This window comes from Orcinus orca, chromosome 13 (assembly GCF_937001465.1).
Source record: "Orcinus orca chromosome 13, mOrcOrc1.1, whole genome shotgun sequence".
NCBI classification, from domain to species: Eukaryota; Metazoa; Chordata; class Mammalia; order Artiodactyla; family Delphinidae; genus Orcinus; species Orcinus orca.
This window is the reverse complement of record NC_064571.1, coordinates 60,615,564-60,637,587: the sequence shown is the minus strand read 5'-3', so window position 1 is coordinate 60,637,587 and position 22,024 is coordinate 60,615,564. Positions and strand designations below refer to the sequence as shown.

Genomic DNA, 22,024 nt, shown 5'->3' with positions numbered 1-22,024 from the left:
AACCTTTTTTTTTTTTTTTTTGCGGTACGTGGGCCTCTCACTGTTGTGGCCTCTCCCGTTGCGGAGCACAGGCTCCGGACACGCAGGCTCAGCGGCCATGGCTTATGGGCCCAGCCGCTCCGTGGCATGTGGGATCTTCCCAGACTGGGGCACGAACCCGTTGTCCCCTGCATCGGCAGGCAGACTCTCAACCACTGCGCCACCAGGGAAACCCACTGTTTAACCTTTGTTTGGGAAGTTGTGACTAATGCTGTAAGGCCTAACACAGAAATAAAATCAAAAGAAGAGACACTATTGTTATCGGTAGACATGATTAAATATCTAGAAAATCCCAGGAAATTAATAATTCTTGGAATTAAGGGAAATTGACTATTAAAAAATGAATACCATTCACGATCAAAAATACCTAGGGAAAAAAAAATACCTAGGAAAAAGCTAATTATCATAAACGTTCTTTCCAAATTAATTGATAGATGATTCCAACTGTATTTTGGGAATCACTCCCCCTCCCCAGTTCATTTGGAAAAATAAAGAGACAAAATTGACAAAGAAAATACTGAAGAAACATCAACAAACCAATCTTATTATATATGAAAATATTATAAATATAAAGCAGGATTTCTTTCCTCCCTTCCTTCCTTCCTTCCTTCCTCCCTCCCTCCCTCCCTCCCTCCCTCCCTCTCTCTCTCTCTCTCTCTCTTTCTTTCTTTCTTTCTTTCTTCTTTTTTTTGTGGCTGAGCTATGTGGCTTGTGAGATCTTAGCTCCCCGACCAGGGATCGAACCCCGGCCCACGGCCGTGAAAGTGCCGAGTCCTAACCACTAGACCGCCAGGGAAGTCCCTAAAGCAGGATTTCTTACCCTTGGCACTACTGACCTCTTAAACTGGATATTTCTTTGTTGTGCGGGCTGTCCTGTGCACTGCAGGCTGTTAGCAATATTCCTGTCCCCTACTGACTAGAGGCCTCTAGCACCCCCCAACTCGAACAACAAAAAATGCCTCTAGACATTGCTGAATGTTCCTTGGGGGACAAAAATCGCCCTGGTTGAGAATCACTGATTATAAAGTGCCAATCATTAAGACTGGGGCACTAGCATAAGAAGTTAATGGGATGAACCTAGAGATTATCATACTAAGTGAAGTTAGACAGAGAAAGACAAATATATGATATCATTCACATGTGAAATCTAATTTAAAAAAAGATACAAATGAACTTATTTACAAAACAGAAACAGATTTATAGAAATCGCAAACAAACTTATGGTTACCAAAGGGGAAATGTTGGGGGGAGGGATAAATCAGAAGCTTGAGATAAACACACACACACTATTATATATGACAGATAACCAATAAGGACCTACTGTATAGCATAGGGAACTCTACTCAATATTCTGTGATAACCTATATGAGAAAAGAATCTAAAAAAGAATTAATACATGTATAGGTATAACTGAATCACTTTGCTGTACACCTGAAACTAATATAACATTGTAAATCAACTGTACTCCAATAAAATTAAAATATAATAAAATAAAATAAAAAGAAGTTAATGGGAAACAATACTTTTTAAAGAAGGAGGTACCATATATAAATGGGGATGAAGAAGACTTATTCAATAAACATGGGTCAACATATAAACAATCTGGTGGAGAAACAAATTTGAATATTTCATATGATATCTAAAAGAGACTTCAATTTGACTGAAGAGTTAAATATAATTTTAAAAGTCAAATCATAAAGCTAGGAGAAAATATGACTGAATGTTAAGTTACTAGACTGGAAGAACTTTCTACAGTCAGAAACAATAGAAATCATAATGGGAAAAATGGACAGATTATAGAATTTTAAAATTACTGTATTTCAAAGAATAACAACTAAAAGGCAGACTGGTAAAATATCTAGCTCAAGAAATATCCAGCTAGATATAAATTATCTAGTTAGATTGGCTAGCCTGCTCAAGAAAATATTCTCAAATACATAAGAAAGGTATAAATATGAAGATATTCATTATAACATTATTTAGGAAAGCAAAAAAGCTGGAAACAACATATGCGTCAGGTCATAGGGTAACAGTTAAATAAACTGTCATACCAACTTTAAAGAATATCATGTAGCCATTAGAAATGGTAATTATGAAGACTAATAAAACACAACAATATATCTAGGATATGGTAAGTGAAAAAAGTGAACAATGTGTACCTGTCACACAATTACAACTATATACAATATGTATATGTACAAAACTGGTTGGTTATAAAGCCTGAACAAAAATGTCAATTGAAAAAATATCAGGACATAACAATGTTACATGCAGTATAACTTAAAGCTATATAGAAAATATATAAATAGAGATGAGGAAAAGGCTAGAAGAAAATACACCACATACTAAAAAGACTAAACACCAGATGTGTAATTGAGGTCATAATTTTTTTAAGTATTTAGAGGAAGAATCATGAGAGCATATATACCAGCAGAGAAAAGAAACCAGTGTGAAAGAGATATTGAAGATATAAAACAACAGGAAATAAGCTGGGACGAAGTGAGAGGGTGGCATGGACTTATATATACTACCAAATACTACCCAGATAGCTAGTGGGAAGCAGCCACATAGCACAGGGAGATCAGCTCGGTGCTCTGTGACCACCTAGAGGGGTGGGATAGGGAGGGTGGGAGGGAGGGAGACGCAAGAGGGAGGGAATATGGGGATATATATGTATGTAGAGCTGATTCACTTTGTTATAAAGCAGAAACTAACACATCACTGTAAAGCAATTATACTCCAATAAAGATGTTAAATAAATAAAATACAGGAAATAAATGATGGAATAAGATAGAGGAACCTACAGAAAGGGAGAAGATTCAGATGGTAGGTTTCAGTCTTAAAAGAAAGAAAAGGCACTACCTTACTCTGGTGCAGAAGGGAAGGAAAAAAGAATAGGTAAAATTTTGATGCGTAGAAGGTGTGGGCCCAGAGGCACGTGCACTATGGTTTTTAGCCATGTGAGACTGTTTATAAGCAGCATGATTATCAAGTATGGGTAAATATGGCCATGCCTCTTCTGTAGAGTGTTTGGTTTACTAAAAGTCAATAAAAAGATTTCTATGAATATTAAAACAGAAGTAAGCATTATACAATATTGAATGGCTGAACAATATGGAAATAAAAAGTGGAATGTACATATTGGGCTTCATCTTAAAAAAGTCCTCATAGAGAAAAATTCTAAGGGGATTCAGGTGCTAAATATTTGTTAAGTACTTTCTGCTGGTATATTAGACATGTGTTTACTCAGTCATTTAATGAAATAACTGTTGTTTTATCCAGAAACATGATAAAGATTTAAGAAGAAATGCTCACCAAAGAAAGGCACACATGGTGGATTAATAGACCTGAGTTTTGCCAAATATTTCTTATAGTGATCTTCACTTAGTTCATGAGCTTCTTCTAAAATTTTCTTTTGGCGACTTGGTATTTGCTACAATAAAAAAAATAATGTTTAGGGAATATAGGTTTACAAAGGGAATCCCAGGTTTTGCCAAAAAATGCCAGGCTTAGAGTAAAGCCCAAACACAACAGTATCAGTTTGATTCTAAGAATGATAATACTGCTTCAAAGAGACTATCTTCATAGACCCTAGTACAAACGTAAAGAAAAAGTGTGTGTGTGTGAGAAATCTATCTTACCTTGCCATTCCTCAAACAAGTATGTGAGCATTTAGTTGTACATTATATTACAAATAAGGTGTTGAAATCTTTTTATTCTTCTAACTTAGGCTAGGACCTGTGAATACATTTTAATGAGACTGCCTAATTTACAAAGAGCAACCAATTCAATACAAAATTTAGGTAATTCCATCATTTCAGCTGTTACTGAAAAGATAGATGAGGCATGTAAAAATTAAAGGTCATAATTGTTAACATCCTGATTCCTAGGAACAGGGAATGGAAAAAACACCTTTAGATAAGCAAACCTACCTCAAACGTGTGGTCTAGTCTGTATACAGGTGATGAGTTCATAGCACTGACAACCTCAAGGACACCATTGAAGTTGTTCAGCTCTTGAAAGACTTGCAGAATCTCAATTATTCGACTCACCACAGCTACTCTTTCTTCTAAGTTTTCAGTTTCTACAATACATCTGGGAATCAAAGACAAAAAGTGAATTAAAAAATTTGGAGTTTTCCCAACGAAGATATGATTTAAAGAATTTAGCAAACAAAATGGAATGGAGGGCAGCTATAGTGTAACAGTAGAGAATACGTATTCAGAATGGCAGGTAAATAGTAGGTGAATGGAAGAGAAGGCAATGCCTTCGGTCAGGCATGCTGCTTGTCACTGTTTTCCAGACTGATACAGTCAACCGGTCAGTCATTCTTCCTATTATATTTGGTGCATTCTCTCTCAGTATTGGAGTTCTCTGATCAGTCTATCATCTTGTTGAATGTATGCTGGTCTTTAGGATGTGGGTGTGTTCTAGGGAAATTATTCTCAAATTTAAGAATTCTCTGCCTCTTATTCTTCATCTAATTGTAAGATTTTAGTGATTAATGCTTAATTTCTTTCTTTGACATACAGAAATAATTACCTACATTTCTAAGAACAGCTCTTTAGATAAGCACTATAATGTTAAAAAGTGAATGAAAGTGTTTTACCACCATTCAGAATAAAAAAATTTTAATTACTTAGAAAGAATAAAAAAGTCAATGAAAACAAAAGCTCTTTACATTTAAATACCAAGAATCCTTGGAAAGAACATATATATCCAAGTAAATAGCTAAAAGTAAGCTATGCTCAAAAAAGAATTCCTCAGTGAGCATTTACTCTCTATTTCTAGTATTTGAGAAAAATTTTTATTTACTAATCACTTATCAATAAAGAAAATATTTTAAACTTGGTTTTCAATAACGTGATAGTAAACAACTCAATCTAAGAAAAAATAAAATACACGTATGGAAAATATAAATCAATATTAAACATTAACAAAAATGTAAAGTTGTGGATTACACTATTCTCTGGTGAGGCTGATCTAACACTGAAAAAACAACCACTGCAAAACTATCAAAATAAATTTGCCTTATCAAATTAAACATAACATGTTTATGCATTAAAGCGTCAGATGTCTACAAATCAAATACCAGCTAACTAATTATCTAGACATTTTAAAAGGTATGATACAAGTATAATATGTTTACATTTTTTTTTTAAACTCAGTTGATATTAACTAGGTATACACAATGAGATCACCTGTGGAGCTTTTATAAAAACCAGGTAAGTCTGGGATGATTTATCCGGAAGTGACTTCAATTCTAATGCACATCTATGGCTAAAAAACCACTGTGGCAAATGAACAAGAACCTCTTCCACTGAAAAGGCAGAAACTGGAACCCTTGTACAATGTTAATGGTGAGAATGCAAAATGATGTAGCCACTATGGAAAACAGTATGGAGGCTCCTCAAAAACATTAAAAATAGAACTATCATATGATCAGCAATCCTACTTCTAGGTATTTATCCAAAAGTACTGTAATCTCAAAGAGATATTAGCACTCCCATGTTCATTGCAGCACTATTCACAATAGTCAAATGTGGAAACAACCTAAATGTCCATCTACAAATGAAAGGATAAAGAAAATGAGAAATACATGTATCATGGAATATTATTCAGTCAAAAAAGAAGGAAATCTTGCAATATATGACAACATGGATGAACAGTGAGGACATTTTGCTAAGTGAAATAAGCCAGTCATAGATGGACAAATACTGCATGATTCTACATATATGAGGTATCTAAAATAGACTCATAGAAGCAAAGAACAAAATGATGGTTGCCAGGGGCTGGGGGAGGGGGAAATGGGGAGTTGCTAATCAACATGTATAAATGTTCACGTTGATTAGCACTTATTTACACAAGATAAATAAATTCTAGAGATCTGCTGCACATTATGCCTATAGATAATAATACTGTATTTGTACATGAAAAAAATCTTACCACAATTAAAAAAAGCAAAAAGAGAAAGGAAAAAGATCAGGAAATGGCCGCCTTCTCAGTAATCTATTAAAAAATAGGACAGAAATGAAAATGGTCTGTATGTCTTATGAGTTATGTTTCCTCTTCATAGACATAACTTTTAATTATTATGATGGCAAAGCGCTTCTGCAACTGAAGTGTAGTTATTTGACTTGATAAAGAAGAAATCAGGAAGCAACAGTTAGCGGGCAAATTCCAAAGTTTTACTTTTTAGAGGCTACGAAGTAATAACATAAATAGAAGGAAGTCCTAACTTTCAGATTGACTTATTTCTCGTTAGGAATTGCTTTCTGGTCTTTATCCACACTCTAGCTCACATTCCAGTCATTCCTTTATGTCACTGGTCTTGTGTTCTGATAATGCCAATATGATCTGTGGCAACTTCATATCACCCTTATAAAATATGGGTCAAGATCATAAAAAATATGGCCAATACATATAACTCTAATATCTGGCTCCAATTATAAAATTGTATTGAGATTCTGGACTTTTGACATGACAGTGTAAGAAGTTCTGTTTACTTACTCCTCAGGGAAACTGGTGAAAATTATACATATAATTACATATATAAAGTTCTGGCAGTCTCTGGAAATGGCCCTAAGAGCAAATGGCAAATAAAGAAACGTCTACTCGGACTTCTCTGGTGGTGCAGCGGTTAAGAATCTGCCTGCCAATGCAGGGAAAATGGGTTCGATCCCTGGTCCGGGAAGATCCCACATGCCGCAGAGCAACTAAGCCCGTGCACCACAGCTACTGAGCCTGTGCTCTAGAGCCCGTGAGCCACAACTACTGAGCCCATGTGCCACAACTAATGAAGCTTGCGTGCCTAGAGCCCATGTTCCGCAACAAGAGAAGCCACCGCAATGAAGAGTAGCCCCCATTTGCTGCAGCTAGAGAAAGTCTGCGTGCAGCAATGAAGACCCAATGCAGCCAAAAATAAATAAATAAACGAACAAACAAATTAATTAATTTTAAAAAAGACAGAGAAACATCTATTCAGGAAAATGTACAACAATTCAGTAAGAGGGGCAAGAGTTTGTAGTATCTGAACCAAGACTTCCTCTACCCTCATTCCTCAGAGAACCTTGCAGGGTTGGTAGGGTAGGGGGCAGTTAGCCCAGACAGCCAAGAACACAGGGCTCCCTACCCCTCTGACCTCTAAAATGTCAGGCTTCACTGGGGGAAAACACAGGCAACAGTAAACTGCCTGCAAGACAGACCTGATATGTCAGATTTAACAAAAAAAGATTTCAAAGTAGCCATTCTGAATTTGTTCACAGAACTAAAGGAAAGTATATTTAAAAAGTAAAAGAAAAAAAAAAAAAAAGTAAAGGGGGGGTATGATTACAATGTGCACCAATAGGGAGTATCCTAAAAGACACAGGAATTATAAAAGAAACCAAACGGAAACTCTGGATTTGAAAAGTACAATAGTTAAAATAAAAATTTCACTAGAGGGACTCAATAGTCCATTTGAACTGACAGAAGAAAAAAATAGTTAAACTTGAAGAGAGAAGTATTGTTTAAAAAATGAAGGCAAAGTAAAGATCTTCCCATATAAACAAAAACTAAGAGAATTTGTTGCTAGCAGACCCACCATATAAGAAATTGTACTGCAAGTTCTTCAAGCTGAAAGCAAGTGACCCCAGATGGTAATATGAATCCACACAAAGAGCACTGGTAAAGGTAATTATATGATTATAAAAAACATTATAAATGCCTATTTTTTTCCTTATTGCTTTTCTTAACTGATTTAAAAAGCAATTGTATAAAATAATGTGTATGTAATGTATTGTTGGGCCTATAACATAGAGAAATGTAATGTATGTGAAATACATTGCCAATAACTACACAGTGGGTGAGAGCAAAGCTGTAACAGGCTAAGAAAATAATGGCAAATGGTAGTAAAGCAATAATTATAACAGCGTATTGTTAGATCTACATCGTTAATTATATGTAATATATATTATAATACCACAAAAGGGAGGGAGTGAATAGAGCCACAGAGGAGTAACATTTCTACATATCACTAGAATTCTGGTATAAATCTGAAGCTAATTCTGTTATGATGTATGTGGCAAACCTAAAAATAATCATTAATAAAGTAACTTAAAATGCTGCATTAGAAAATTATTCACTCAGTGCAAAAAAAAGGAGGAACAGAGGAACAACAAAAAAGACATGAGACAAATAGAATTGCAGTGAAATTTATAACATAACTGCTATTAAATGTAAGAAGATCAGTAATACTTACTTCTCAAACCACAGAGTGAGATTAGTGGTATGCCGGATCATTTTCAGAAGATTAGGAGAATTAATTTCTTTGTCTTCCTTTGTCCACACACTTCCAACTAATTCTGATGGCTGTACAGCTCTAAAATCATCAAGACATAATTCTATGTGATACTTTTCCCTCTAGTATACTGTTTTATTAAGTAAATGAGGTAAAAGGTTTATGAAAACAAGAACAAAAACATTATAATTTTGCATTGTTTTCTATAGATTTAAAAAAACTTTGTATGCATGTACCTGTGTACTTTTTTTTTTACTGCTTTATAGTACCATTTTGCTTTGGGCAAGGTTGGGATTTCTTCATAGTATCTTTCCCAGCACTTATAAATATTATCTAACAAATTAGGGCGAGAAAGTAGTTTGGGATAATTCTTTTAAATAAATGATAATGTTATAATAATCAGTCCAATGAGGGTATAGTAATCACTGCATTCATAAATCTTTTTTTTTTTTTCCCCTCCTAAAGGAGGGGGAAAAAAACCCTCCTGGGAAGGGTACTGGGAAAGAAATAAAATACATTCTAACACTGATTTTGGAAACAGTGATGGTTTTTGGTGGGAGATCTATAAATTTAGTTCCTTTTTTCATTTAGTTTTTACAAAATTAAATAGTTTGAAATCTAAATAGTCCAAATTTAAAACTAGAAACAGACATTTTTTTGAGATAGTAATTATATCAATGTAGGAAAACTATAAAAGGCTAAATGGCAATGACTTAAGTTCTCAATGACAATGGCAGTAGCTAACTCATTGAGCCCTTACTCTGTGCTGGGCAATGTGCTACACGCTGTAAATATATGGACTATTTTAAACCTTGCACAACAGCTCCAGGAGTAGGTACCATCATTAGCCCCATTTTACTCTTGAGGAAACTAAGCAGCAGAGGGATAAAAGTTACACCAGAAGGTTAAAGTTGCCCAAGGATACCAAGCCAACAATTGGTAAAGCCAGGATCTGAACTTAACTTTACCAACTAGGGGTGACTGCAGAAAGAGAGACGCTGTAAATCCAGATAGAGAAAAGAGGATGAGGGAGTGAAAGAGGAGCCTTCCATACATCAGGCCTTATTACAAGACTTCATGTACTATCTCATTTATGTCTTATAACAATCCTACATGGCAGGGATCAGCATTTCATTTTAAAAGTTAACTCATTTGAAAGGATTTTTCAGCTTGAACATCAAATTACATACCGATATAGATCTGATTCAAGTAAAGTGAGTTGTCGAGCAATTTCTATTGGGTGTAAGGTGAGCAGGTCAAAAGTCTCTATGTGCCCAGGTCTGCTTATATGCCACTCAACTGTAGGGGGTGAACTCTGAAATGTAATATTATGACCTGGTCCATTGTCTCTTGCAATTTTTTTCCTTTGGATTATTTTAGTGATGGATTCAACCCACTTTTTCATCGCTTTACCTGAAATAACATTACATTAAAAATAACGTTTAAACATTTTAGTCAATATTTTATTTTTAAAAAAATAGTTTAAAATCGTATAAGTGATACCTGAATATATCTTTGCTATAAAAAGTTCAAATGATCAAAATTAAAAAATGAAGTTCCCTTTTTACCGTTTCCCTATTCCCTATCCCAATCTCAGTTTTCTTCAAGTGGATAACCACTGTTAATAGTTTGGTATATATTCTTTCATATCCTTTTTAAATAAGAGAAAGTAATTTATTTGTAGAAACTTTTCACCTCTATTGTTCTAAACTTCAGTTCAAAATATTATTTTATAATCCTCTCCAAAAAAGATATATCTTGCACAAATAAGATTTATAATGATAGAACATACAACATTAGCTGTTAATCTAACAAACTTTGCATTTTATAAACCAAACAGTGCAGAGGACTCCTTCATTTTGTGTGAGCTTTCGATGTGGCTTCGTTCTGTACTATGCATGAAAGTACTATTATTTAACACTTTATATTTTGATTCTCATTTAAAGTGTATGATGGAAATAGAAACAAGTTTGTCTAGGACATCCTTAGACCTATACAATCAAAGTATCTTTAAAACTAGAAGGGGAACTGGAGATCATCAAGCCTAGCTCCTCATGTTACTGAAAAGGAAACTGAAGTCTAAAGAATCAAAATGATTTTGCCAGAGTCATTTATCTAGTGAGTGGCAGTGTTTGGAAGAGAACTCTTGTTTCTCGGCTCTCAGGTTCAGTATGCTCTGCTGCCTCTCTGATATGTTATGCACTATTCACCTAATTGTGTCCCAGTCAACCTCCATAGTGGTGTTATAATGGCACAACAGTTCCTAATTGTCCTTTGGTACACATATTTTCAGATGTGTTAAGACAGCATAAATTGAGACCTTTTTCTATCCAATTCCAAAATATCAGTAAGTTGATTTACTAAATGAAAATTCATTAGATCAACAGGATGATTATTAAACAATTTGTAGGTCAAAACTGGCAAAAAATTTTAACTTTTCCAGTTGGTTATGCTGGCATTATTACAAATACCTCTTAACTACACTGAGCAGTAGTGATGTCAGTTGATAGTTACCATATTGGTACTTTTATTACACATAAAACTAAGGCACTTAAAAAAAAATACCTCTTACTGTTCCAATAAATTCCTCCATTCGCTGCAAAAGATCTGCATCTCTTTCAAAATCGTAGAAGTGGTGCTCTACCCAGTGCCGACATACATTTAATACTCTATGGCATTAACACAGAAGAAGAATCAAATTACATGGGAACTCGGACATAAACATTTATCACAATGAGTGGTATAAATGAAAACAGAGTAACTCTTACCAAATTAAATACAGCTGACCCTTGAATAACAGGGTTTGAACTGCACGGCTCCACTTATACTTGGATTTTTTTTTTTCCCACTAAATCTATACCACAGTACTATACCCTAGGCAGGTGGTTCAATCTGTGGATGCAGAACCACAGATTCAGAGGGCTGACTGTGGATTTTCTACTGTGCCAAGGGTCAGTGTCCTTAACCCCCACGTTGTTCAAGGGTCAACTTTAATCTTATAAGTGGCCTACCACTTTCAAAATTCTATGTTAATTAAGACTTATACAGTAATTTCTGATAACTCCTCTTTACTTCATTCATTTTACATGTTACTTCCTCCTTGCTTGGGAAACATCCTTATTTAACTCTGAAACAAAAATTCAACAAAAGCTTATTTACTTCAGTTACTTATTTAATGCTTACCGCAGTTGTACAGGCTGTATATATTCTTTTCTAAACCTTTTTAGTTCTGCACTCAAGGGCTGATCTCCATTCTCTATAGCTATGCGATCAGCTTCTGTTGGCTCAGGCTCTGGAATTTCAAACCTAACATAAAACAGAACAAACTAATGAAAAGATCAATGATATCAAATTATGCAAACAGAAAACTACAAATCTTTTCACTAGTCAGCACAATCCAGAGCACTGGAAAAAATACTAAGGATATACACATCAGTGAAAACAAGTGAGGATTCTATAATGTAAAGACTAATGATTTAATTTTTTAAGAGGAAATTAATACTTGCCAATATAAATAAAACCAACTAGAAACATAATAAAGAACACATGCAAAGTCTAAAAATAAGTGTGATTATAAAGTTAAGGGAATGATATTCATTTTTGGCTTGTGTAATTACTCTAAATCAGCCAACATAAAACTTTTTAAGGGTAAGTTCTGAAAAGCTGCCTGCTCTTTGGGTACATGAAACACTTTTCTTGATTACAGTACTTGTTCACTCTATTTTCCTCAACATGTGGTGTATTTGAAAAATTCTGTTTAGAACATTTAAATCATTAAAATTTGAATTTCCAGAGGCTAAATTCTACATTTTTATAGTCTTTAACTTGATTAATTCTGTAAATTTGAAATTTCACATACTGAGTTTCCATGTAAAAAAGTCTGCCTATTTTTGTATTTAAATAATCAAAGCTAACATATTATAAAATAAATGGTCATCCAAGAGATTTTCTTCTTAAGGTATTCATGAACGACAACTTAAAGCTCATTCAATATATTTCCATATCTTAGCTCAATCTCATTAAAAAAAAGAACAAAGAATTTAAACATTTTAAATTGACAGACCTTTCTATTATAAGACTCAGTAGTTCTTGAGGTTTACAAAAGGATCTATATGTTGTAAGAAATGTCCGAACAAAATTGGGATCTATGAAGAAAAAGGAAAAATATCTTATTAAAATCTTTTATTCAGAATGATTAAAACTATTATTTACATTTTCAAAAGAGATTAAATAGTCAATTTTAAAAGTCCCAAAATGTTTTGACCACACAGAATGCTTTGGACTTTGAAATCAACTGCTAACTTTAGTTTCTTCCTAAATTAGTGGCAAAATCATTGATACTAAAATTTTACATCAACTTATTTCTTGACCTCTGCACACTCTGACTAGCTGATATTAAACTCATTATTGGCCACAGGAATACAAAGGGAAGAAAGGCAGAGCATAAAAGCAAGCTTCCATGTGCTATGTGGATCTCAGAACATCACCAGTTGGTTTATCTCCCTTGTAAACAGAAAGGCCACAGCAATAACCCATTACTTTTCCTGCTCTTCAGACTAGTTTATCTGGATTAGTTATCTGGATTTCTTTAAATCATGTTAATAGAGCATAGGACTGGAAATTGGATCTCATAATGTTGTAGATTAAGTTAAATAGTTTCTAAATGGTTTTATGTGCTAAAAGTCTTAATTAAAACTGCTAAAAGATGCTTATAAATACCTATGTTATTAAAACTATTAAATGTGTAAGAATATGTTGATTTGGCTCTATTCACAACTTTTAATTACTTTCATTGCAAGTAGACGCAATGAGAGTTCAATCATAAGAGCGGGAGTCTTCAACTCCTTCCATGAAAGGATTTGCTTTTCATTCATACTTCATGAAGTAAAGCAGGAAGCTGACTGAGTGTGATCACCTCTCCAGGCCTGCCTACTTGAGTCTCTCCTTGACAGTATTCTCCCAGAGTTGTGGAGAAAGGCTGCTGTCATCAGCACAAGAGACCTGGGCTATCATCTGCATAAAGGGAGTTGGGGGTGGCGGGAGACATCTTCCCATAATGGGGAATAAAAAAAACACTCACCACTCACTGTAACTCAAATTTCATCAAGGTCCACATTTAGTTGTAAGAGTCTTTAAAAAGGACGAGGGGAGAATTCATTAACTTGAGTGTTTTTATTGGGAGTATCCTTTTCCTGCTTCACATCACTAAGGAATGGTAAGCTATAATTTAATGATAAATTTATTGAGAGTAGCAACTACCTTTATTTTTGTTAGGCTACACACTATGGATTCTTTATAAGAAATACAATGTCTGTTATTAGCATAGGATTTAGCAAGAATCAAATTCATTTGCATGGAAAATCTCTATTTAGTCTGATTCTGTCTAAGAATCACCCTAAATTGAGCCTTAAAATAAAATAACTATGTTAACTTCCTCCCCGCCCGCCAAAATCAAATTCATGGATTTATCATAAAATAGAAATCTCTTTCCAATCTATTGATATATGTGGTCATCAAGATAATGAATTGATTTAAATATCAGACAACCTTGAATTTAAGATTATAATAAATTTTTAAGTTAAAGAAAAATTTACATAATAAAAATATATTGGTTTTAAATGGCCCTCTTCTCCTTTAGCTTCATACCTTCTGAGGCTAGAGTGGGTTACTGATAAAAGTGATTTAAATAGATACAATCCTTTAGTAATTTCCTCTTTGTTGGTATTTTATTGTTTGTCTTCAGTTACAGAGTTCCTCAAACGTTAAAGACTAATGTCTCAACCAGAAGAAAAGATTTTAAAACAGAAGGCTGTACAAGATTTTAAAACAGAGATTTATATCGGTTTCATCACAATCCTCCCTTTCAAGAATCTTCTTCCTGTTCTGCAAATCTATATGTAAAGGTGAGGCTACTCAAACATCATGTACTTAGGAAGCAAAAGCAGTGGCCACTGTAGAGATGCTGAGCTGTCACTGTTGGAGAGGCCAGACCCTTAGTACAGAGTGCTCCAAATATCCCTGAGCTGTGTTCCAAAATTAAGGGTAACCTCTCCCTTTTTTAAAAGAAAAGTTTATTTTAGTCTAAAAGTCTAAAATCAATATCCAGATCCATTTCTTCTCAAATGCCACCTAAGTCAGGCTAAAAAGTTGTGGGATATCAAAGATACTTTTAAGTTGAAAAACAATAAAAGCAAGTTCTAAGTGAATTAAAGTATGTTTTAAGAAAACTGGCTATTTTTAAAGGCAAACTATTTTAAAACAGCCTTTTCATCTTATACCAAAACTTCTGGCCATTTCAGTGCTTTACTAACTGATGACAATGCTGGGAAAGTCATGATGTGCCTCAGTGCCACATCAGTCAAAAGGGATCACATCAATTCCTGATGTCTGTTACGTAATGAATTCAAGGAGCATTCACATAATTCATTCCATATGATTTCTGTGAAGTGAGCAGGGCGGCTGCTGTTTTTCCCTTTCTACATATGACAGAAGTAACTAAGAGTTATCTAAAGTCACACAACAGAGTGAAAGAGATGGAACCAGAATCTAGATCGTGTGATTTCTGATTTACTGCTTTTTTCTGCCATATCACCTGACCTCCCTGGATTAAAGGATCTGTTAAGGTTTCCAAAGCTGTGAGAGCTAAATATAAAGAATGAATCCATGAGTTACATAATCACTGTAGAAATTCACATAGATTAATTCAGAATGAAGCTGTAAACTGCTAATCTTGGTTACAGGCACTAAAGTCATTGAGAAATTAGCAGTCTAATTGTGATTCTGTAATTCTTGTTAAGCCTTCTTCCAGATTTTAGGAAGTAGCAGCTGTACCTTCCTGTACACTTTTCAGAAGAGGAGTTTCTGAAGCTGGCGGTGCAATAAACACTCCCACAATCATCACTGTTGTATTAACTTCTAAAGTGACTCAAGTTTAAGTTGTTTTTAGCTTGATTAGAAATTAGAGCAGTCTTGCCAACAGAAAAAACCAGAAGCTAAAAATAAACCAAGAAAAATTGGCAAGAGTTTAAGTACTTTCAAAAAACATCTTAAAGGCTGCATATATTCCCAGGCTTGTATTAATTTAGGCTCTGTTTCTAGTTTCTAAAGCAGTGGGAAATTGCTAATGAATGAAAAACTTACATTAAGAGAGGACATAACATCTATATTTGAAATTTTGCACAAAATTCCATATTCCAGAAGCTATTTTTATTTCTATTGATTTCTCCATTTCAGTGATAGTGACACATATGTCACACTAATCACTGGAAACCTTTATCTTATTGATGATACAAAGGACTAAAATACTTAGATATTTTAAAAGTATCCGTCAATAAGGACAGGTTATATAATTTTATAGGAAAACAAAGTACCTACTTACATTTATCAGACAATGATAATAGCTAAGTTTTACACTGCCTCTGTTATCCACCTGTATTATAAAGTGATGTTTCAGAGACAGATGGAAGGCAAATGCGTTAAAAATATAAAAGCCAGGCTGATTTGGTTTTAAAACATAAGCACAAATATTTGTGGAGAAATTGAAAATCAACTATTTCGATATTCTCCTCTTTCTGTTTATTGCTAGTGGATGTAATTCCACAAACCTCTTTCTCAAACACAACCCCTAATGGATTTCAATACGAGCAATGGCAAAAACATCCTCTGTGGTTTTTCTTCTTCACCATTTTAGGTAACACTCTTTTCTACCCTCAAAGCCCTGGACTCAGATGTCCACCATGTTCACTAGCTGCTCCGCCTCCGTCTACCCAACCTCTCTGTGTGTACAAGTACCTGCCAACTCTACCATCAAGTCCCCGGTCTCGGCCCAGGCTATTTCAAATATGAGCCGTGTTTTCTATTTTCTGCTGCCTTCTAGCTGCCTGTCTCCCTCATTCTAAAGCTATTTTCTTTGATAATATTTTATTGTACAATTCTTCAAAATCTTAGGAAATCAGAGTATATTTACATTAATGTTCAGAATACAGCATACTAGATTCGAGGTGATAAATTTAATCCTTTTTTAACACATTTTTATTGGCAAGGTCAATAAATTTATGAAATATTTGTTACATAGAGTTATTTATGTAAATACCCCTCCCCCAACCACCATAGTGAAACACCGTTAATCAGGATGTCTGTTCATGTGATAATTCTCCCTTTAATACAGCCATTTAAAACGCTACAAGAAACAATAAGCTCCTCAACAAGGATTTATAAACAATCACTCTTGAATTCCTTAAAAAAGGAAACAGACGCTATGCTGACGCACACACACTTAAAAAAAAAAATCAGAGAGTTTAAAAATAGAACAGCACTGCCCTATAGATCAAAAATTCGTTCAAAAGATTTTTTTAAAAGTTAAAACACCCGAACTGAGCTTATACAGGACACAAACTCCAAAGAAATCTAACGCAGTTTTTTGCAAATTTTCTATATGAGGGCATAAAATAGCAGTAAATACTTTAAAGAAAAATATCAACTGGCTTAAATTTTTTCAATACCATTTTCTTTAAAAGAGAAATTCACCATGCATGGGAAACACCTTTTCCCCACAATTCAGTATGAAAAGCTTTTATTTCCATATAATGTCAGTTCTGAAAGACCCCTACCACAAAGTCATCTCATTTCTCTAAGAGAGACTATCAAAACCAGACATACCATATTTCTTCACCCATGTTGTTTTAAAGTCTCAATAATTAATTTGTACTAAATTATTTCCTATAACTCTGTAACAGAAGTGAAATTCCTACTTTCATCTTCTGCTTTTTATGTATATTGCTTTGTGCTTTCTTACTGTAGGTAAAAGTCTCTTCACATCCTTACCAGATGCAGAATGATCCACTTGACTAGACAATTTCCCCCCACACCATTTCAGATGAATTCTGAAGTTTTGATGTAGTTAACTAATTATTGTATGTCTAGAAACACTGGACCTGAGGCACTATAAATTAGATCCCACATAAAACCCTGTTGCAATTCTTTTGAGCAACAGTTAAGCACCTTCTAATTCACCTACATTTACAGAGCAAACACCACCAACAGACTGACTGGATTTTGTTAAAAACTAAAATTATAATGCCCAACATCTAAATACAAACTAAAATCTATGCATTAAAATAGAAGTTATCTATAGTCAGAATTTATTACCTATTTCAGTAAGAAAAATAACAGTACTCTGACTATATCTTCATAGTAGACCTGTGTTTGCCCAGAAGTGAACAAACTGTTTATATTACTAGCAATTCAAACCAAGCAAGTAATTCTCTTTATTTTTACTATTCAATATACATAATAAAAATTATATTCTAAAAATGAAAAAATTCATGAGTCAGTGTAACATGGTATCAAGTATACTCTATTTCAAGAGTCAAGAAACCTAATTTCTAGTCCTCTTTCTGCAATTAACTGGTATGATTTCTGGCAAATCACATACTTCAGGGGCCTTGGGTTTTGGTCTATAAAGTGAAGGATTGATCATCTAAGATCTATAGCTCTGTTTCATAAATTACTGTTAAAACACTTGAGTGATCAAGCTGGTTGAAGCCACAATGAAGTCTGAATTAAGTAAGGTTAAACAAGTTTTCTTTTATGATAATGTCTGAAAGTAGTGCTTATTAGTTATTGGATTTTTCTCATTTATTACAGCCAATGTCTCTTATTATAATTCTATACAATGTAATAAAAATATGCAAGTTAAATTTTAGTTTTTGTTTCAGTGTAAGCCACAACTTGCACTGTATGTTCTCTGATAAAATACCTATCAACCAACTGAACCAAAATTAAATAGAGCAGACCAACAGTTCTTTAAACAAATAGCTGATCTATTATCATTGTAGTGAGGACCAAGAGTCCATCTGAGCTGGAAAAGACCTTAAAAAAATAGCTGCTTTCATGTTTTACAAGTTCATACATGGTCTATTAAAAACACATTCTATATTGCCAGTAATACATTCAGTCACAGACCTTACAGAAGTCAAATAAGCTAATAATTAATACTTATTAATTATTTACCGTACCGTGTGTACGGTAAATCACAATTCATGAAAGCTGCTTACGGGTTTTAGTTACACTAGTAATATATTTATGACATAAATTAAAATATTCAATTAAGCTTCAAAATAAGATAGGAAAGAAAAATGTCAAAAAGCTTAGCTACAACACTTCTGAACCCAACAGTGGCTTTTTATTCCTCAAGAAATTAATGAAAGGAATTTTTAAAAAAACTTTAACATTTTAAAAAAGTAAAAAATCTTGTCAATTTAAATTTGAATACACCTAACTTTGCAAAGGTCTATAAATTAAGTGTTTTATATTAACTAGAAATAAAACCATTTAAGTTATTCTATTCAAAAGCTAAAAATTAATGTAAATGAGAGCAACTATCAAAAGTAACCAATAAAACACCATAGCAAAAGTACTGTGTCTACAGACTTAGCTAGCGTTGTGTACGTTAAGGAGAAAAGACTGCCAAGACTAAAGAAAAACTATCAAGCTATGCTTGTTCTAGTTTTGCTTGTTTTGAAGTTTCCTCATTCAAAAAATAAAAGGCACAGTCCCCTGGAAAAAAAATATTTACTTGTAGTTCTATAACTGCTTATTAATAATCATAAGTCAGTTCTGTGAAATAAAGCAAGCAGTAAAGAAAATTTTTATCATTAACAATAGGAGCTTTAAAGAAACAATTATATTAAAAATTTTGAAATTTGAAAATATTTTCCAAATCAAATACCACTGACTTGTGATAGTAAACACTAGCAAGTCTTCTTTAGCACCTGCCACTTGTATTGCTCTACAGAAAGAAAAAAAAAACAACTTCTGCCTCCCATAGATAAGAATCTAAGGATTAATTCTACTCTAAATAGTCTAAGAACCCAAAACAAAGGTACTTAAAACGATGAATAGTTTAGAATGTTTATGATAAAAAGTTCTGTGAATCTTCCAAGACACAAAAATCAGAATAATGTGGCAAGAAGAATAACCTGAACCTTTATAACCTTAAAAATTCCTGCAGAAGTAGCAAAGAAATAACAATTTTGCAACTACAAATTTCAGGTAATGAATAAAAACATTTTTTTAAGCTGTATTCTAGATCTTAAAGAAGCTGATGGTCATCAACTAAATAAACAGGTCATATTAATTATGGAAAATTGTACCTCTCAAAATAAGTTTCATATGTAAAAAAAGATGACAGAATAATCTATTTTTCATGTAGAATCCTCGGCAGCTTATTTAAATTTTCTGTGCTTTGATCTGTTTTTTATTTTTGGGTCAGTAAAATGAATATACTGACTACAGAAGTTTCTAGGTGAAAAATCAATAGTAAAATTGGAATCCCAGAGTCTTCTTTCATTATATTCAACATGTTTCAGTTACTGCCTGCTACTACCAAATGATATACACTTAAAGGGCCCAAACTGCTTTTAAAATTAGCCTACGGAAAACACTATTATTTCACTATGGAAAAGACTAGCAAAAGAACTACCAGATTCAACTGGTGCCAGAATAGTTTCCAGAGAAAACTGAGAACCCATTTGAAGGACTTTCAAAACTGGAGAAATTTCCCCAGAAACACACATATCCTAGAGATAGAAATATATTTAAGCAAAAAGTTTGGGGATGGAAGTTAACTTACACATTCAACTATTTAAGAATAGCACTTATAAGAGCTGTGTTTGATTTTATATGTCTTTGTAATAAAAGCATTCTTTGAAAATAAGTTTATATTTATCAAGAGCTTTCACATATTTCATTTATTCTTTCCAACAATATTCTAAGACAGCTGTTGTGATGTTGATTTTTGAGATGAAAACTAAGGTTCTAAAACCTTAAGGAACTGTGATAGAGTGAAGGTGTGAATCTAACAGTGAGTGCTCTTTCCACAGTATTTTACAATCGTCAAATTTCCTACTATGTAGGGAAGTTGAAGAACACTGGATTATCATGTTACTTTATTAGAAGAAATAAAATTACTTTAAAAAAATCGATCATTATATTTGTTCCTTACTCTCAAACACGATATTTGATGCAGCCCATTTAAAGACAAACATGTCTCAACCCCCTAGGAATCCTCCAAACACCTATGTTTGTCTCTAAAAATTGTGCTAAGGTGAAACTGTTCTCTAAATAACATCAGTTGTAAAAAGCAAAAAATACTGAAAACTTAAATGACTCCCAGGATTGCTAAATTTAATAAATTTTAGGAATGGAAATTAAGAAAAAGCAATGCTGTATATATAATGTACTACCAGCACAATTTTGGTAATGGATATCAATTAGAATTTTTACTGATTTTATAATCTCAGTAATGAAAAAGAAAGAAAAAAAAGAGGTAAAGGAGTAAAAAGATTTTTAGACCCTAATGATGATTGATTTATCACTACTTTTAGTCTTGTTTCTGCCATGTCTAAATTTAGCCCAGTAACTTTATTTATAACTCTGGTTGCAAAGTTAAAAGTAACATATGTAAATGTGGTAGAAAGATTATAAAATTTCAAAGAAATATAAAGTGACGGTATTTTTAGTCAAAGGAAAATCAACTCTGATAATGCGGAGGTCTTTTGCTGTCAGTTTGCTTTCTATTTCAGGCATAATGACCTGTGCAGAAAGAAAAATCAGCTTGAAGCAGAATAAAAGTGACAGGCAAGTTCATCCTTCTTACCTGCGTACATATGGTATGTGAGCCTCTCTATAAGTTTAATAACAGTTCCTGCTTTGATAATTGGAATTCCAGCTTTGGGCTGCACGTTTTCTTCAAATATGATATTTTCTTCAGAGTCAGGCTCTGCAAATCTATAAACATCAGCACTAGGGAGCCTCATCTGCTCCTCCTTTTCTTCCTGTAGCATTGTCACATCAAGCATCCTTTCCAGTGTACTCCGGTACTGTAAAGATATCAATGCTGCCATCCAATTGTTTTTCTCTTCAGCTGACTTGGCAGAAAATATAACGCTATTTTCATCTTTTAAAATTATCTCAAAAGCATGCTTGTACTCATTGGTGTCATCTTTGTCATTAATTTGTACCTTTCTCATAAAAAACTTTTCTTTAAGACGATACTCTGCATTGCTAGCACCAGGAAGTCTTGGCTGCCCATGATTTGATTTACAGCAAATCATTAAGCCATCAAAGAGAAATATGTGTCTCTCATGTTTGGCTCCTACACGTGTAAGAGTTCCTTCCATTATAAACTCATTGCAACACTGTCCAATGTCTTTTCCCTCCCAACCATCAATATTCTTCTGAATCTCGTTCATTTTCTTGATTGCTAGTTGTTTCCCCTTCATTTGCTGACTATAAAACCGACATGCAGATTCACTAGGATAAAGGAAAAAACATGGTTAGTACAAAGATGACAGGAAATCTACAATTCATGTAAATAAATGACAGTGCAAAAGTATATTTTAAAAAGTTGTACTGAGAAGGTTTTCACTATTTCTCCAAATATATTAGTGTTACAAAATTGCATAGTTTTGGAAACTAAAGCAACACAGTGGAGACATTTTTTTAGTGCTCTAAAAAGAACAACTGACTATTGACAAAATTGTACCCTATAAATTTAGCTACAGAATGATTATTTCTACCATGGCTATGAAATATTTAGAATGACAAGTATTAAAAAGTAGCCCAATATAGTGAAAGAAAAGAAAGATTAAAAAATTTATCTAGAAATGCTGAAGTAGATAATACCTAAAGTTAAAAACCACGTAT

General features: G+C 33.6%; 1 protein-coding gene across 4 annotated transcripts in view; it reads right to left on the bottom strand.

Moving 5' to 3' along the window:
• Window positions 1–22,024, bottom strand: part of SOS1 (SOS Ras/Rac guanine nucleotide exchange factor 1) — a 149,536-nt gene that overhangs the window by 17,116 nt on the left and 110,396 nt on the right. For all 4 annotated transcript variants that reach the window (XM_004265031.4, XM_012531305.3, XM_049696461.1 and 1 more), the window contains 8 exons: window positions 20,976–21,631; window positions 12,381–12,462; window positions 11,501–11,623; window positions 10,883–10,986; window positions 9,508–9,730; window positions 8,279–8,398; window positions 3,972–4,134; window positions 3,355–3,472 (listed from right to left, as the gene is read on the bottom strand). In XM_004265031.4, coding sequence (XP_004265079.1) covers window positions 3,355–3,472; window positions 3,972–4,134; window positions 8,279–8,398; window positions 9,508–9,730; window positions 10,883–10,986; window positions 11,501–11,623; window positions 12,381–12,462; window positions 20,976–21,631 — 1,589 coding nt within the window. The remainder of the gene's footprint in view (window positions 1–3,354; window positions 3,473–3,971; window positions 4,135–8,278; window positions 8,399–9,507; window positions 9,731–10,882; window positions 10,987–11,500; window positions 11,624–12,380; window positions 12,463–20,975; window positions 21,632–22,024) is intronic.